The sequence below is a fragment of the Hemiscyllium ocellatum genome, chromosome 2 (genome assembly GCF_020745735.1).
Source record: "Hemiscyllium ocellatum isolate sHemOce1 chromosome 2, sHemOce1.pat.X.cur, whole genome shotgun sequence".
Taxonomy (NCBI): Eukaryota; Metazoa; Chordata; class Chondrichthyes; order Orectolobiformes; family Hemiscylliidae; genus Hemiscyllium; species Hemiscyllium ocellatum.
The window spans coordinates 98,852,994-98,872,391 of record NC_083402.1 but is presented as its reverse complement, the minus strand read 5'-3'; the positions used below and the strand labels follow the sequence as shown (position 1 = coordinate 98,872,391).

Here is a 19,398-nt window from a genome sequence, read left to right as displayed (position 1 = left end):
AGCAGTGTCCTCAGGTCCTAGTCTCTCCTGCTTGTGGAAACATTTCCTCCACATCCACTGTATCCAAGCCTCTAACTATTAAGTTTCAATCATATTTTCCCTCATCCTTGTAAACTCCAGTGAGGATAAACCCACAGTCTTCAATTGTGCCCCATTTTACAAGCCCTTCATCCCCAGGATCATGCTTGTAAACCTCCTCTGGACTCTTGCCAAGGCTAGCATATCCTTGCTTAGATATGCAGCCCAAAACTGCTCACAAAAGGAAGGAGACCAGAATTGCACACAATATTCCAACAGTGGCCTAACCAATGTCCTGTACAGCCGCAACATGACCTCCCAACTCCTGTACTTAATACTCTGATCAATAAAGGAAAGCATACCAAATGCCTTTTTCACTATCCTATCTACCTGCAACTCCAGCGAAAAGGATTACTTCAGATTACAACAGGATCTGGACCAGATGGGCCAATGGGCTGAGAAGTGGCAGACTGAGCTTAATTCAGATAAATGCAAGTCTAGTTACTTAGTGAATTCAAATTCATCTACCATGGTGGGATTTGAATCTGGGTTCCCAGAACATTATCTGGATTAACAGTTTAGCGATCATATTCTAGCCCATCACCTCCCCTTGTGAACCATTTGCTTTGGACTTCAACAGCTTTATACCCAGGTTACTTATTATGTCATGAAAACATTTAGACTTAAAATTGGAAAGTTGATCCAACTGTATATTTCCACTGCTAATCTATAATGAATACAAAAATTGTGTTTTTATTTCCACCACTGTCTTGGCTGTAATTATCTTCAAAAGAAAAGCTTCAGAAAATCAGGTTGTCATGTTTAATTGTAAGGGCATACTGGTGTTCCATTTTTATTTTCAGTGATGGTCCTACACAGTCTACAAACAATCCATGGACTTTTTTTTTATATAAACCAGTATGAATGTTAATGATGTTGGTTTGATTTTATGTTAATGTTGCCTCTGCTTGACCCATATGGTAAGTTTTGAAGAAACATTTCCTACGAAAGACCTGACCAAGGAAACTGCCTGCTTATTCCTATATGTCCTGAAATAGGAATTTTCTGTGATACCTGCAACATCTCCTTATGGTAACAGGGCAGTACCACTAATTGATGAATAACCATCCATTGTCCATTCACAGGCCTGTGAGGATATCTACTTTTCCTCATTAGAATTCTGTTTCACATGGTGCCACTTTGGAATTCCTTCAGCCTCAGTTTTTGTTCATTAACCTAACTTGTTTAACTCTTCCTTAACCTAACTTGTTTAACTCAAGATCTGCTTATGGAGAGTTAAAGAAATCATCTTTAACTATGTTTTAATAAACATTTCCTTTGAAATATTCCTGTTTAAAAATAAACTCTTGGCTACTCCAACATGTGCTTATGGTATCACTTATTTCTGGTGATAGATTTTGCTTACACTGGTCTCTACACTCAATGGAAAAATGCACGAAAATATCTGCACTTGAAAATCCCACTTTTGCTCTGGCCAAATCATTCCCTTGTAGTAAGTCATGCCCATTCATGGTCAATTTCTGGTCAAATGTCACTGGTTTAGACATTAAGTCACATTCTAAGTGTATTTTGTACAAAACAAATGGTATATATTCTCCACTCATTCTATTTATTAAACATCATTTCTCAATGCTTTCTCTGGAGGGAAAAGATATAACTTTCCCCAGAAGAAGAGTTTGTATAGTTCTTGTATCTCTTCATATTAATTGAAGAAAAAAGGCATATAGAACCATAGAAACAACATCACACAGAAGGGATCATTTGGCCCCATCTTACCTGCCAATAATCTTGCCTTTCAACAAAAATGTTTTGAATCTCTCACCCAGCTTTTTCACTTTGCCTGCATTTACAGCTCTGTTTACCTTCAATCACATAGATATAGTTTGAACCTTGGAAGTTTCTTGTTCATTTTCAAGGTTCACACTTACAACAGACAATTGTTTCCAATGTCTTCCCAAACAGATTCAATTCTGAATAAAGATGTCTTTTTTTTAAACAAATGTAATACTTGGCTCTTTGATTCTCATTTCCATCCTCTATCTTCCTTTCCAGTTGTTTGTTTTTCACTGGCTAATTGCTTTCCTTTCAATCTCCCACTTTCTATCCTCCTTGGAATTTAGGGAGTGATGATAAAAATGTTCAGTTTTGTAGATTAGCTCACAATCATCGACTATCTATGCTACCTTTCCAGCTACTACAAGCCGCTGGTCTTCAACATGGGTTCTAATTATCCAAGAGAATTTTAATTTCTTCTTTGAAGAAATTGTCTCAGAAATAAAGCATATATACCCACTATGCACGTATCCAACAGTCATTATTCAAAATTTAATGCTTCCTTTAAGGTTCTGAAGAAGGGTCACGGGATTTGAAATGTTAATTCTGCTTACGTTCCACAGATGCTGCCTGACCTGCTGAGATTTTCCAGGAATTTCTGTTTCTTGAAACAAAACCCTTGAAACTTAAGTACCTTATGTTTCAGGAGTTAGCTTGTACACACCAGATAAACATTTTTAACAGTCATAATCAATAAAAACCTGTTTTGACTGTGTTGCAAAAATTCCATGAGCTACACCTGTCAACCTACTTTGCATTAACAGTGTCAAGCTTTCCTTTGGCTACTTCATTTGTTTTGCACTCTTTTCCAAGTTACATATAATGTGCCACCATTTCTTCAAACATTGGTCAAGTCTATTCAAATGTAAACATTTTATTAATGGACTTGAAGTTATGGCCAGACTTTTCCTCATTAGAAACTTTCTCTGCATCTAAGGTCTCTTTTTAATTTCAGTTTTCTATTGTAATACTTTGGTTTCAATTCCCTCTTCATATTTTCTCTGTCATGAGGACTCTAATACCAGGCTCCTAAGTGGTCTCTTTTTTCCTTTGTCTCTTTGCTGAAATTATCACTTTATGTTTCAGTACAAGCCTTTTGACTTCCATTTCTTTTTCATGCTTTTTAACTTCCACTTCATTTTCCATTGTTTACATTAACCTTTTGACTTTGTGGTTGTTGGTAATGACATGATGTTATTTCTTTCAATTGCTGATCCAATTTCTTTTGAGCTACCTGATGGACAGAGAATTCCAGATCATTGTCATTTATTTGTAAAATCAGAGAGTTCTTCCTCACATACCCCAGGCATTTGTTGCCCAAAATTTTAAACCTGTGTCCTTTAATCTTGAACAGTTCAATAACATATCTGAGTCATAATACTTTTGTTATTCTCCCTATCTTTTAGAACATAGAATGTAAAACATTGCAGCACAGTACAGGCCCTTCACCACATGATGTTGCATTGACCTGTGAAACCAATCTGAAGCCCATCTCACCTACACTATTCAATTCTCACCTATATGCCTATGCAATGACAATTTAAATGCCCATAAAGTTGTGTCTACAACTGTGTTCCATGCCCCTACTACTCTGAGATAAGAAACTACCTCTGACATCTGTCTGATATCTATCAATTTGAAGCTTTGCTCCCTCGTGCTATCCATCACCATCCTTGGAAAAAAGGTCTCTCTGTCCACCTGATCTAACCCTTTGATTATCTTATATGTCTCATTTAAGTCACCTCTCAACCTTCTTCTCTAGCAAAAACACGGTCTCAAGTCCCTCAACCTTTCCTCAGAAGACCTATCCTTCACAACAGGCAACATCCTAGCATATCTCTTCTGAAACAAATATTCCAAATACAGTCTGACCAGAGCCTGATATAGCCTTGGAAGTAGATCTTTGCTCTTATATTCTAACTCTCTTGAAATGAACGTTAACATTTCATTTACATTCCTAACTGCTAATGGAACCTGTATGTTAAACTTAAGAGAATCCAGAACTATGACTCCTAATTCCCTTTGTGCTTCAGATTTCAGGAACCCTTTCCCATTCAGAAAATAGTCTATGCTTCTATTCTTCAACCAAAGTGCACAATGTCACACTTTTCCACATTGTATCTGCCACTTCTTCATCCACTCTTCTAGACTGTCCAGCACTTCCTGTCCCCCCACTTATCTTTGTGTCATCTGCAAAGATAACAATGATGCCATCTGTTCCTTCATCCAGATTGTTAATGTATAACATGAATAGTTGTGGTCCCAACATGAATCCCTGCAGAACTCCACTGTCATCCTGAAAAGAACCCCTTTATCCCTAACTGTCTGCCTTCTGCCAGTCAGCCAATCCTCTACCTATGCCAGTACCTTGCCCCCAACACCATGGGCTCTTACCTTATTTAGCAGCCTTCTGTGCAGCATCTTGTCAACAGCCTTCTGGAATTCCAAATAGATCACTTCCACTGACACTCCTTTGTTTAACTTGTTCACTACTTAGAGTCACAGAGATGTACAGCATGGAAACAGACCCTTCAGTCCAACCTGTCCATGCTGACCAGATATCCGAACCCAATCTAGTCCCACCTGCCAGCACCTGGCCCATATCCCTCCAAACCCTTCCTATTCATATACCCATCCAAATGCCTCTTAAATGTTGCAATTGTACCAGCCTCCACCACTTCCTCTGGCAACTCATTCCATACACGTACCACCCTCTGCATGAAAAAGTTGCCCCTTAGGTCTCTTTTATATCTTTCCCCTCTTGCCCTAAGCCTATGCCCTCTAGTTCTGGAGTCCCCGACCCCAGAGAAAAGACTTTGCCTATTTATCCTATCCATGCCCCTCAATTTTGTAAACCTCTATAAGGTCACCCCTCATCCTCCAGCACTCCAGGGAAAACAGCCCCAGCCTGATCAGCCTCTCCCTGTACCTCAAATCCTCCAACCCTGGCAACATTCTTGTAAATCTTTTCTGAACACTTTCAAGTTTCACAATATAATACTAATGTTCATCATCTAATGATGACCATGAATCCATTGCCAGTTGTCAGGATTTCACTAATGCCCATTAGGGAAGGAAACAACCATCCTGACCTGCCTGACTCCTGATCCTCAGCAATGTGGATGACGCTTAACTACCTCTGAGCAATTTGAGATGGGACAGCAACACAGCAACATCCATAAGAGATTTTTTTTTAAAAAGAAGCTTCAGAGAGATATAACCAATGACAATAGCATATTGTAATGAATATCGTCAGACAGGAATAAGGTTTTATGTTTCCTGTTCCCTGCTACCAGAGATTCCCCTAAAAACAGAATTATTCCTTACAAAAAGATGCCATTCTGCCCATCATGCCTGTACTGGCTCTATATCTAGTGCCAATGTTCTTTTGTTTTTCCTGTATCCCTGCATACCACAACTATCCAAATAACCATCCAATACCTCTTGAATGCATCTGTTAAATTTGACTCTACCACATTTGCCAACATTGCAGTCACCACTGCAATAAGACATTGGAGAAAAACTTTTAGTATCTCACCTGAGGGGTAAGCTTGCCGACACGTTGTGTGATTGGTTCATTCACGACCACCTCCACCTTACAGCTGTCCTTCTCCTTCGGGACATTGAACTGCAGATCCTCCTTGGAAAGGAATGCAGACTGCCCCTTAGGAACGCTTAGGCCAAGATTCACTTGTATAAAGGACGGTGCAATACATCGCCAAAGACAAAGATACATAAGGATTGCAGGACGTTCCCAGTAATGCTTCATTTTAACTGAGTTCAACTGGAATGACAAAATATTCAAAGTTCTCTGGAACAACAACCAATGTATTGATGGATGAATTTGGAAAGTCAATGTCCAAAAGCAACATTCAGATGTTTACCAGAATAGTTTTCACTCCTGCAGTTCTGAAAAATAAAGATCATCATATACTTATGATTTGTTTTGAAAGCATTATTTTTCCACTGCTGTTCCCTGTGCAACAGCCAACATTACTCTGTACATGGGCTAACTCTATTGAATTTTCTTGGAGATTTGTGCTCAAAAGCATCTCCATGGTAACAGAAGTGAAAAATAAATATGCGGAGTGATGTCTACTTGCATCCATCAACTGATGTGTTACTGTGCCTTTGTGTCCTGATGCCTTTTTCACCACGATGTTAATGTTCAGAAATGGGAGAGATTCTATTGAGTTTCATCCAACTGGTTTACTTAAATCAAGAAATTGTAACTGGCTTTATGACAGGGGAAATGTAAACCATTTCCTTTAACGCTTTGTTTTCAATCATGTGAAACTAACCAAACACTCTCACCCGTATACATGAATATCTGTTGCACAGAGTCACAGTCATTTTACACAAAGATGATATTTGGCCTATTGAGTTCATATCACCCTCCCTCTAGAGCAATGCAGTCAGTTCCACTTGTCCACTCAATCTCCATGATCCTGCAAATTTATTTCCTTCGTGTCCATCTAATTTCCTTTTGAAATCATTTATTGTTTTCTGCAATATGGACAGTGAGCTCCAATTCATTACCATTCACTGTATACGATAATTTTTCATCACACCCTCTTGTCCAAAATCTTAAGTTTGTGGTCCTTAGTCCATGTATATTCAGCAAGTGGAAAAGATTTTCTTTGTCATAAATATGTACACCTTGATCAAATCTCCCCAGTTGCCCTTGTTCCAAGGACAGCAAGTTTCCAACTGGTCACTAAAATCCCCCAACCCGGTGACCATTCTGATAGATCTCCCCTGTCCCCTGACAAGGACATGCACATCCTTCTTAAAAAAAGTGTGGTGACCACAGCTGGACACAACACTAGAGTTGTGGCCTAGCCAGAGCGTTATAAGAGGGACAGTTTGCCTTCTCTCCTTTTGCACATTGATGTCCAAAATCCTAATCCCTCAATCAGTACAACCTTCTATCTTCACAGATCAAGGCACATGATCACTAAGGTCCTTCGGTTATTACAGATTCATTCAACTTAATTATGTTAAACTTCTCCAAGTTCCTGTTCATTTATCCCCTGATTATTGATGGGGGGGAAGACCTTGCTCTCCACTGATGTTAACTTAATAAACATTTGGTTGATAGGACCGTCATTGCATCCTTTTTAGAATAAGAGGTGTTACATTTGCCAAACCCCAATCCTCTGTCACATACCTCCTACCTAGGGAAGATCAAACCTATATGTTACATCTGCCCACATTTCCTGTATCAATCTGGCATATAGGCTAGCCACAAGAAATCCATTCCCAGTATAGCCAGTTTTTCTAGTCCCTCTTCCTTTTCTATTTTCACATATGAACAACTAACACATAAAATAGGTACAGAGTAGACAACCTGGCCCCTCGATTATGCTCAGTCATTCAACAAGATCGTGGCTGATCTGTTTGTCATAGCCATAGAGATGTACAGCATGGAAACAGACCCTTTAATCCAACTCATCCAAGCTAACCAGACAGCCTAAATTAAATGTAGTCACATTTGCCAGTACCTGGCCCATATCCCACTATACCCTTCCAGTTCATACCCATCCAGATGCCTTTTAAATGTTGTAATTGCACAAGCTTCCACCACACTCTCTGGCAGCTCATTCCATACATGCACCACCCTCTGTATGAAAAAGTTGCTGCTCAGATCCCTTTTAAATCTTTCCCCTCTCACCTTAAACCTATGTTCTCTAGTTTTGGACTTGGAAAAGAACTTATCCAACCTATGATCCTCATGATTTTCAAAACCTCTAGAAGGTCACCCCTCAGCCTCCAACATGTTTCAAATCCCATATTAACCCTGGATTCCCCTAACAAGACTAATCCACTTCTACCTTAAAAAATAATCAATGATGCTGACTCCAATCCTAAAGCAGAGAGTTCCAAAGTTGCACAACATTCAGAAAAAAAAATTCTATCATGAAAAGGATGACTTCTAATTTCTAAATACTTCCCCTACTTCTGGACTCACTACAAGAAGAAGCATCTCTTATATCCACCTTGTCAAGAACACTCAGAATCTTACATATTTCAATCAAATCATCCCTCACTTTACTAAATTCCAGTGGAAAAAGACTCAGTCTGTCTAACCTTTCCTCAAAGCAACCTAAAAATTCCAGATATAAATTTAGTAATGTTCCTTTGTGCGGTCTCCAACACATTTAGATCCTTCCTCAAGTAAGGAGACAAAACCTGCACAGTATTCAAGATGTGAGCTCACTAATACTCTGTATAACTAAAACATATTATCAGTACTTATTTTCAATTCCTCATGTAATGAAAGAGTAACCTCCCATTAGCCTTCCTAATTATGTGCTGTACCTGCATACAAATATTTTATGACTTTTGTAATATTGCAGACAAATCCCTCTGCACATTGGAATTCCATATTTGTTCAAGTAATACTTTACCATTGGATTGTTACTTAACTCTGTTTTGTAAATGTAACAATGAAGCTCCAAATTGGTGGTCAGGACTTTCAAACTCTGGCCCTTCAGAAATGTGGAACAGACATGTTATTAGAGTCTGCCTTTATAACATAAGGTCACGAAGGAAGACAAACCCATACCCACCTTTTACTGCACTAGCCGTCATAGTCTGGAAAGTACATTCACAAATATATCAAAAATGTTGTTTGGGACATTTCAACAACTTTTCAAAGAGAGTTAGTGAATGTGTGTGAAGAAGAGTCAAATGTTAGCTCCGTTTCTCTCTCCACAGACGCTGCCAGACTTCTCCAGCATTCTTGGTGTTAATTTAATCATTCTCCAATTTAATCATATCCTTCCTATAGGAGGGCAATCGGAACTGTACATAGTACTCCAAAAGTGGCCTGAGCAACCAGCTGTACAACCTCAACATGACATCCCAATTCCTCCACTCAAGATTTGAGCAATGAAGACAAGTGTGCTAAGCACCTCCTTAACCACCCCAGCCATCTGTGATGCAACTTTCAAAGAAAGAATTACGTCCCTGAACTCCTAGGTCTCTCTGTTCGACAATACTGCTCATGGCTTTACCATTAAGCTCTGTCCTTGTTTGTTTTACAAAAATGTAATATCTTTCTTTTATCAAAATTAAAATCCATCTATCACTTCTCAGCCCATTGGCCCAATTCATCAAGATACCTTTGTGATCTTGTGGGTGGCACAATGGTTAGCACTGCTGCCTCATAGTGCCAGAAACCTGGGTTCAATCCCCACCTCAGGCAACTGTCTGTATGGAGTTTGCACATTCTCCCACTTTCTGCGTGGGTTTCCTCCCACAGTCCAAAAATGTGCAGATTAGATGAATTGGGTATGCTAAATTGCCTGTAGTGTTAGGGGAATGGGTCTGGGTTGGTTGCTCTTCGGAGGGTCAGTGTGGACTTGTTGGGCCGAAGGGCCCGTTTCCACACTAAGTAATCTAATCTAGATAACCTTTGGTGCTGTCTGCCTCCATGCCTCCTAAATTAATCATCCAAAAATAATTTATATAAATTACAAACAAAAATGTTCATGAGTACAATTTATGTCATCTCTTTGTATTGCAAACCACGAAACTATACTGTTGTTGATGGGTTACATGCCCGAAAGAATTATTCCTGAACCCTAATGATATCTGGAGGATTATAATCGATCTGAAATTGTTATAAAACATCACTAGGAGAATGTAAACACCCCCAGGAGACTCCTTCACTTTCAAACACATTTAGCACTTTAGGAATCAGTCTTCCTCAATCTATTCTAAGACTGCACCTGATCTTAAATTGTTCCAAAAAAAGTTTGGAAGAAAATCCAACAAGTTTCTGTAGAAAATCCACTAAATTGCTATCCAGGACATCTTGCACAACTTCCTCAGGTAGCCTAATGTAATTTCATCCAATGGAAGATCAGTATATCAATGGAAGAAGTGCATATTTTATCTAATGATTGCGCAACGTTCATCACCATTCACAACTTCTCAGATACTGCATAAGCAAAACTTGGACAACATTTAAGCTTAGGCTGGTAAGTGACAAGCAAATTTACATGCCACACAAATGCCAAAAAATAATTCAATTATCGTTCTTTGCTGTCTAATATCACTAAATTCCTCCACTATCAATGTCTTGGACACTGAATTGATCAAAAATTTATCTTGATGATCCACACAAATACTGTGACCTCTAGAGCAGACGAGAGGTTGGGAATGCTGCAGCAAATCACTTAACACCTGTTTCCCACACAGCCATTCTCCAGTGTACATTTATGTCTTTAGTCAGTATGTATTCACACAGATAATTATCCTTTTGTATGAACTATTTCCAGCAAGATTCTTTTGTGTAAAACCTTAGAAAACTTCATGCTGCCACAGAACCTAATACAAAGGAAACCAGCATCAACTGAACAGAGATGAATGAAATGTAAACATTGCTGGAAATGCTCAGCAGGTCTGGCAGCATCCTCAGTTCTGCAGAGTGTACTGAAAATACTGGTGTGGATTATTTTATTCCTGTTTAACAGAATCTGCTAAATTTTGTTTAATTTAAATGTTTAATTATCTGTTTAATTATCCTGACATTCCATCTGCTTTTTGAAGAATGGAATCTATTCCTGTCCCTCACCCCCATCCTTCCACTGGGTGGCATTTCAGGGCAAACAGTCCATAACAGTGAAGATGTGAAAAATGTATTTGAGTGACATTCTATTCCTCTAACAGTTGAAAATGTTCAACAAGATTTATAAGCTGATATAATTGTAGAGTAGTCCATAAGTAAATTGTCCTCCTGAATACCCACAAGAAAGTAGTTTTGGTAAAATCCATAGATTTACAATCAGAAAAACCCTAAGAAGCCTCTTCCATTGTCTTATGAGACATAATGATCACCACAGGAACAATCTGTCTTGGCGATATAGTACAGTTGTGATGTCAGATTTCCCTAGCTCATGGACTCAAGCCAAAATCTTCTGGCTTACTTCATAAATCGGAGCCAAGATCTTTGCACTACATTCAGTCTCTGTATTTACTTACTAAAATACAGGTCTTCACAGGTTCAGAAAAAAAAACCTTCAGAAGACTAAAAGAATACTTAGACAAGCTAAAACTTGCAGCTTTACATTCCATCATTTTCTCTTGCAATTTTTTTTAAATAGACAAATTCTTCATGAAAAAGGCATTTGCTAAAACTGGAAATAGACAACAAACTTGCAGAAACACATCACATAATTTCCATTTAATTTGGTGTTAACCAGAGGATACAGATCTTCCACTTTTTCAACACCTAGAAATGGAAAATGAAAGATTTGCCATTCACCTTTCGTGAAGACAATGGATGAGTTTTAAAATGGTGATTATTGTGCTCATAGAAACATAGAAAAATACAACGCAGTACAGGCCCTTCGGCCCTCAAAGTTGCGCCGACCAAAGCCTACCTAACCTACACTAGCCCAATAACCTCCATATGCTTATCCAATGCCCGCTTAAATGACCATAAAGAGGGAGAGTCCACCACTGCTACTGGCAGGGCATTCCATGAACTCACAACCCGCTGAGTAAAGAATCTACCCCTAACTTCTGTCCTATACCTACCACCCCTTAATTTAAAGCTGTGTCCCCTAGAAACAGCTGACTCTATTAGCGGAAAAAGGTTCTCACTGTCAACCCTATCTAAACCCCTAATCATCTTATACACCTCTATCAAATCTCCCCTAAACCTTCTTTTCTCCAATGAGAACAGCCCCAAGTGCCTCAGCCTTTCCTCATACGATCTTCCTACCATGCCTGGCAACATCCTGGTAAACCTCCGCTGCACTCGTTCCAATGCCTCCACGTCCTTCCTATAGTATGGCGATCAAAACTGCACACAATACTCCAGGTGAGGCCACACCAGAGTCTTATACAACTGCAACATGACCGCAGGACTCCGGAACTCAATTTTTCTACCAATAAAGCCCAGTACACCATATGCCTTCTTCACAGCACTATTTATCTGGGTGGCAACTTTCAGAGATCTGTGTACATGAACACCAAGATCCCTCTGCTCATCCACACTACCAAGTAGCCTACCATTAGCCCAGTAATCCATCTTCTTGTTACTCCTACCAAAGTGAATGACTTCACACTTAGCTACATTGAACTCCATTTGCCACCTTTCTGCCCAGCTCTGCAACTTATCTATATCCCGCTGTAACCTGCCACATCCCTCTTCTCTGTCCACAACTCCACCGACTTTCGTGTCATCCGCAAACTTGCTCAGCCAGCTTTCAAGCCCCTCCTCTAGGTCATTTATAAAAATGACAAACAGCAATGGTCCCAAAACACATCCTTGTGGAACACGCTAGTAACTGCATTCCAAGATGAACCTATACCATCAACTACTACCCTCTGTCTCCTTCCAGCCAGCCAATTCCTAATCCAAACCTCCAACTCACCCTCAATGCCATACCTCCGTAGTTTTTGAATTAGCCTACCATGGGGTACCTTATCGAACGCCTTGCTAAAATCCATATACACCACATCTACTGCTTTACCCTCATCCACTTCCTTGGTCACCTTCTCAAAGAACTCAATAAGGTTTGTGAGGCACGACTTGCCCTTCACAAAACCATGCTGACTATCCTTGATCACATTATTCCTATCCAGATGTTCATAAATCCTATCCCTTACAATTCTCTCTAAGACTTTGCCCACAACAGAAGTGAGACTCACTGGCCTATAGTTACTCGGGCTATCCCTACTCCTCTTCTTGAACAAGGGGACCACATTCGCTATCCTCCAGTCTTCTGGCACTATTCCCGTAGACAATGACGACATAAAAATCAAGGCCAATGGCTCTGCTATCTCCTCCCTCCTTCCGAGAGGATCCTAGGATAAATGCCATCAGGCCAAGGGGACTTAGCTATTTTCATCCTTTCCAGTATTCCCCAGACCTCTTCCCTACATACCTCAAGACCATCCATTCTAATTACTTGTGACTCAATATTCACATCAGCAACAGTGTCCTGTTCCTGAGTGAATACTGACGAAAAGTATTGATTTAGTGTCTCTCCAATCTCCTCCGTCTCCACGCACAACTTCCCACTACTATCCGTGACTGGACCAATACCTACCCTAGTCATCCTTTTATTCCTGACATACCTATAGAAAGCCTTTGGGTTTTCCCTGATCCTACCAACTAAGGACTTTTCATGTCCCCTTCTCGCTGCTCTTAGCTCTCTCTTTAGATCCTTCCCGGCTACCTTATAACTCTCAATCGCCCCAACTGAATCTTCACGCCTCATCTTTACATAGGCCGCCCTCTTCCCTTTCACAAGGGATTCCAATTCCTTATTAAACCACGGCTCCCTCACAAGACCCTTTACTCCCTGCCTGACTGGTACATACTTATCAAGGACACCCAATAGCTGTTCCTTGAAGAATCTCCACATATCATTTGTGTTCTTCCCTTGAAGCCTATTTTTCCAATCCACACATCCTAAGTCATGCCTCACCGCATCATAATTTCCCTGCCCCCAGCTATAACTCTTGCCCTGCAGTGCACACTTATCCCTCTCCATCACTAGAGTAAAAGTCATCGAGTTGTGGTCACTGTCCCCGAAGTGCTCACCTACCTCCAAATCTAACACCTGGCCTGGTTCATTACCTAGAACCAAATCCAGTATAGCTTCACCTCTTGTTGGCCTGTCTACATATTGTGTCAGGAAAGCTTCCTGCACACATTGGACAAACACCGACCCATCTAACGAACTCGAGCTATAGCTTTCCCAGTCAATATCTGGGAAGTTAAAGTCCCCCATAACAACCACCCTGCTACTTTCACTCTTCTCCTGAATCATCCTCGCAATACTTTCCTCTACTTCTCTCAGACTATTAGGAGGCCTGTAGAAAACTCCTAACAGGGTGACCTCACCTTTCCTATTTTTAATCTCAGCCCAAACTACCTCAGATGGCAAGTCTTCCTCCATCGTCCTTTCCACTGCTGTAATACTATCCTTGACAAGCAATGCCACACCTCCCCCTCTTTTACCCCCTTCTCTGACCCTGCTAAAACATTTAAACCCTGGAACCTGCAACAGCCATTCCTGTCCCTGTTCTACCCACGTCTCTGTAATGGCCACAACATCGAAGTCCCAGGTACCAACCCACACTGCAAGTTCACCTACCTTATTTCTTATTTCTTATACTTCTGGCATTGAAGTATGCACACTTCAAGCCACCTTCCTGTTTACAGGCACCCTCCTTTGAGATCGATGCCTTGTTCCTAACCACCCTACACACAAGGTCCTGTACCCTAAAGCTACAGTCCAGGTTCCCATGCCCCTGCAGAGTTAGTTTAAACCCTCCCAAAGAGCACTAGCTCTTGTCTATTGAACTAACAACAATGTCTGCGCAGTTAAAATTTGAAATCCAGAGACATGGTGAAGGATTTCCTGCACTTCCACTCGGTGTACTGCTCCTTGCAAATGGAAATTAGTTATTTGACATGAGCTCCCGACTCCCCAAAGCCTGTCCATGGCACAAGCCAGGAATGCATGGGAATAATTGCCATTGTCTGGATAAGTCCAGCTCCAAGAACATTGAGAACACTATCCAGGACAAAGTAGGCAGCTTGACGACATTGCATTCATAAACATTCACTCTGTCTTTCCACTGATGTTCAGTGGCCAAAGTAAAAATCGTCGCTAAGATACACTTCAGGAGGCTCCTTCCAAGCCCATGACATCCAGCATCTGGAATGACACAAGCAGCAGCTTTGTGGGACCACCACCACATGCAAGTTCCCCTCTAAGTTATTTACCATTCTGACTTGAAAATTAGATTACTTACAGTGTGGAAACAGATCCTTCTGGCCCAACAAGTCCACACCGACCATTCCCCTACATTTACCCCTTTATGTAACACTACAGGCAATTTAGCATGGTCAATTCACCTGGCCTGCACATCTTTGTGTGCTGTGGGAGGAAACTGGAGCACCCGGAGGAAACCCACGCAGACACGGGGACAATGTGCAAACTCCACACAGTCAGTCGCCTGAGTTGGGAATTGAACCCGGATCTCTGGCACTGTCAGGCAGCAGTGCTAACCACTGTGCCACCGTGCCGCCCACTACTTCAGTGTCACTGCATCAAAATCTTGGAATTCTCTCCCTAACAGCAATGTGGGACTACATAAACCAAACGCAGTATTTCAAGAAGGCTCACTGTCACCTCTCAAGGGTAACTAGGGATGAGTAATAAATGCTGGCCCATTTAGTAATGCACACAACTCATGGAGTCATACAGTCATTCAGCATGGAAACAGATCCTTCAGTGCAACTCATCCACACCAGTCAGACATCCCAATCTGACCTAGTCCCATTTGTCAGCATTTGGTCCATTCCTTCTAAACACTTCTTATTTGTATACCCATCAGATGCCTTTTAAATGTTATAATTGTTGCCACTTCCACCACTTCTTCTGGCAGTTCATTCCATACATGCACCATCCTCTGGGTAAAAGCATTACTCTTTAGGTCCTTTTTAAATCTTTATCCACTCCAAGCCTTCGGCCTCACTCTCTCGGCGGAGCAGGTAACGGCTGTCTGGTGGTGTTTTTTTTAAGTCGTGGGTATAGTCCAGTTTTTGTTTATTAACGGCTAAAATTTAAAGTTTTTTTAAGCGCCTAGTGGACCCGGAAGCTGGTGTCGCGCTAGCTTACCTGGGAAGGTTTTTATTCTTATAAAAGCGCGCAGCTCCAAGCCTTCGGCCTCACTCTCTCGGCGGAGCAGGTAACGGCTGTCTGGTGGTTTTTTTTAAGTCGCGGGTATAGTCCAGTTTTTGTTTTTTAATGGCTAAAATTTAAAGTTTTTTTAAGCGCCTAGCGGACCCGGAAGCTGGTCTCGCGCTAGCTTACCTGGGAAGGTTTTTTTTTCTTATAAAAGCACACAGGCGAGGAACCCGAGGCACTACAGCTGTAGAACCTCCCACCCGCCCTCCTCCTCTAACCTAATAATAAGACCCGTTGTGGTAAGCAGGTAAGTGCTGCATTTTGCTTGTTTGTTTCTTTAGATCTAGTTTTTAAAGTTTACCTTTTAGAGGGATGGCAGCGAAGGAAGTGCAATGTTCCTCTTGCAACATGTGTGAGATGAGGGAAGCCATTAGCGTCCCTGCTGATTACACTTGCAAGAAGTGCACCCATCTCCAGCTCCCCCAAGACCGTGTTAGGGAACTGGAGCTGGAGTTGGATGAACTGCGGATCATTCGGGAGGCAGAGGTGGTCATAGATCAGAGCTTTAGGGAAGTAGTTACTCCGAAAGTTATAGAGAGATGGGTGACAGTGAGGGGGTGTGGGAGGAAGCAGCCAGTGCAGGGACCTTCTGCGGTCATTCCCCTCAAGAGCAAGTATACTGTTTTGGATACTTGTTGGGGGGATGACTTACCAGGGGTAAGCAACGAGGTTCAGGCCTCTGGCACGGAGCCTGTCCCCGTTGATCAGAAGGGAAGGGTTGAGAAAGGTAGAGCGATAGTTATTGGGGACTCAATAGTGAGGAGCACAGATAGGCGGTTTTGCAGGGGCGACAGAGACTCACGATTGGTATGTTGCCTCCCAGGTGCAAGGGTATGTGATGTCTCTGATCGTGTTTTCTGGGTCCTGAAGGGGGAGGGGGAGCAGACCCAGATCATGGTCCACGTTGGAACCAACGACATAGGTAGGAAGAGGGGTGAGGATGTTAGGCAGGCTTTCAGGGAGCTAGGTTGGAAGCTCAGAGCTAGAACGAACAAGAGTTGTTGTCTGTGGTTTGTTACCCGTGCTACGTGATAGAGAGTCTAGGAATAGGGAAAGAGAACACTTAAATGCGTGGCTACAGGGATGGTGCCGAAGGGAGGGATTCCGGTTTCTGCGCAACTGGGGTTCTTTCTGGGGAAGGTGGGACCTCTATAAACAGGATGGTCTACACTTGAACCTGAGGGGCACCAGTATCCTTGGGGGGAGGTTTGCTAGTGCTCTTTGGGAGGGTCTAAACTAACTCTGCAGGGGCATGGGAACCTGGACTGTAGCTTTAGGGTACAGGACCTTGAGTGTAGGGTGGTTAGGAACAAGGCATCGATCTCGAAGGAGGGTGCCTGTAAACAGGATGGTGGCTTGAAGTGTGTATACTTCAATGCCAGAAGTATAAGAAATAAGGTAGGTGAACTTGCAGCGTGGGTTGGTACCTGGGACTTCGATGTTGTTTTTAGATTAGACTTACAGTGTGGAAACAGGCCCTTCAGCCCAACAAGTCCACACCGACCCGCCGAAGTGCAACCCACCCATACCCCTACATTTACCCCTTACCTAACACTACGGGCAATTTAGCTTGGCCAATTCACCTGACCCGCACATCTTTGGACTGTGGGAGGAAACCGGAGCACCCGGAGGAAACCCATGCAGACACGGGGAGAACGTGCAAACTCCACACAGTCAGTCGCCTGAGTCGGGAATTGAACCCAGGTCTACAGGCGCTGTGAGGCAGCAGTGCTAACCACTGTGCCACCGTGCCGCCCAAACATTGTGGCCATTACAGAGACGTGGGTAGAACAGGGACAGGAATGGCTGTTGCAGGTTCCAGTGTTTAAATGTTTTAGCAGGGTCAGAGAAGGGGGTAAAAGAGGGGGAGGTGTGGCATTGCTTATCAAGGATAGTATTACAGCAGTGGAAAGGACGATGGAGGAAGACTTGCCATCTGAGGTAGTTTGGGCTGAGATTAAAAATAGGAAAGGTGAGGTCACCCTGTTAGGAGTTTTCTACAGGCCTCCTAATAGTCCGAGAGAAGTAGAGGAAAGTATTGCGAGGATGATTCAGGAGAAGAGTGAAAGTAGCAGGGTGGTTGTTATGGGGGACTTTAACTTCCCAGATATTGACTGGGAAAGCTATAGCTCGAGTTCGTTAGATGGGTCAGTGTTTGTCCAATGTGTGCAGGAGGGTTTCCTGACACAATATGTAGACAGGCCAACAAGAGGTGAGGCTATACTGGATTTGGTTCTAGGTAATGAACCAGGCCAGGTGTTAGATTTGGAGGTAGGTGAGCACTTCGGGGACAGTGACCACAACTCGATGACTTTTACTCTAGTGATGGAGAGGGATAAGTGTGCACTGCAGGGCAAGAGTTATAGCTGGGCCAGGGAAATTATGATGCAGTGAGGCATGACTTAGGATGCGTGGATTGGAAAAATAGGCTTCAAGGGAAGAACACAAATGATATGTGGAGATTCTTCAAGGAACAGCTATTGGGTGTCCTTGATAAGTATGTACCAGTCAGGCAGGGAGTAAAGGGTCTTGTGAGGGAGCCGTGGTTTAATAAGGAATTGGAATCCCTTGTGAAAAGGAAGAGGGCGGCCTATGTAAAGATGAGGCGTGAAGGTTCAGTTGGGGCGATTGAGAGTTATAAGGTAGCCGGGAAGGATCTAAAGAAAGAGCCAAGAGCAGCGAGAAGGGGACATGAAAAGTCCTTAGTTGGTAGGATTAGGGAAAACCCAAAGGCTTTCTATAGGTATGTCAGGAATAAAAGGATGACTAGGGTAGGTATTGGTCCAGTCACGGATAGTAGTGGGAAGTTGTGCGTGGAGACGGAGGAGATTGGAGAGACACTAAATCAATACTTTTCGTCAGTATTCACTCAGGAACAGGACACTGTTGCTGATGTGAATATTGAGTCACAAGTAATTAGAATGGATGGTCTTGAGGTATGTAGGGAAGAGGTCTGGGGAATACTGGAAAGGATGAAAATAGCTAAGTCCCCTTGGCCTGATGGCATTTATCCTAGGATCCTCTGGGAAGCTAGGGAGGAGATAGTGGAGCCATTGGCCTTGATTTTTATGTCGTCTTTGTCTACGGGAATAGTGCCAGAAGACTGGAGGATAGCGAATGTGGTCCCCTTGTTCAAGAAGGGGAGTAGGGATAGCCCGAGTAACTATAGGCCAGTGAGTCTCACTTCTGTTGTGGGCAAAATCTGAGAGAGAATTGTAAGGGATAGGATTTATGAACATCTAGATAGGAATAATGTGATCAAGGATAGTCAGCATGGTTTTGTGAAGGGCAGGTCGTGCCTCACAAACCTTATTGAGTTCTTTAAGAAGGTGACCAAGGAAGTGGATGAGGGTAAAGCAGTAGATGTGGTGTATATGGATTTTAGCAAGGCGTTCGATAAGGTACCCCATGGTAGGCTAATTCAAAAACTACGGAGGTATGGCATTGAGGGTGCATTAGAGGTTTGGATTAGGAATTGGCTGGCTGGAAGGAGACAGTGGGTAGTAGTTGATGGTATAGATTCATCTTGGAGTGCAGTTACTAGCGGTGTTCCACAAGGATGTGTTTTGGGACCATTGCTGTTTGTCATTTTTATAAATGACCTAGAGGAGGGGCTTGAAAGCTGGCTGAGCAAGTTTGCGGATGACACGAAAGTCGGTGGTGTTGTGGACAGAGAAGAGGGATGTGACAGGTTACAGCGAGATATAGATAATTTGCAGAGCTGGGCAGAAAGGTGGCAAATGGAGTTCAATGTAGCTAAGTGTGAAGTCATTCACTTTGGTAGGAGTAACAAGAAGATGGA

The 19,398-nt window shown here is 42.3% G+C and overlaps 1 protein-coding gene across 4 annotated transcripts in view; it reads right to left on the bottom strand.

The window, feature by feature from the left end:
• frem1a (Fras1 related extracellular matrix 1a) overlaps positions 1 to 19,398 on the bottom strand; it is a 400,521-nt gene that overhangs the window by 292,126 nt on the left and 88,997 nt on the right. For all 4 annotated transcript variants that reach the window (XM_060838775.1, XM_060838786.1, XM_060838793.1 and 1 more), the window contains exon 2: positions 5,411 to 5,781. In XM_060838775.1, coding sequence (XP_060694758.1) covers positions 5,411 to 5,641 — 231 coding nt within the window. In that variant the 5' untranslated portion in view covers positions 5,642 to 5,781. The remainder of the gene's footprint in view (positions 1 to 5,410; positions 5,782 to 19,398) is intronic.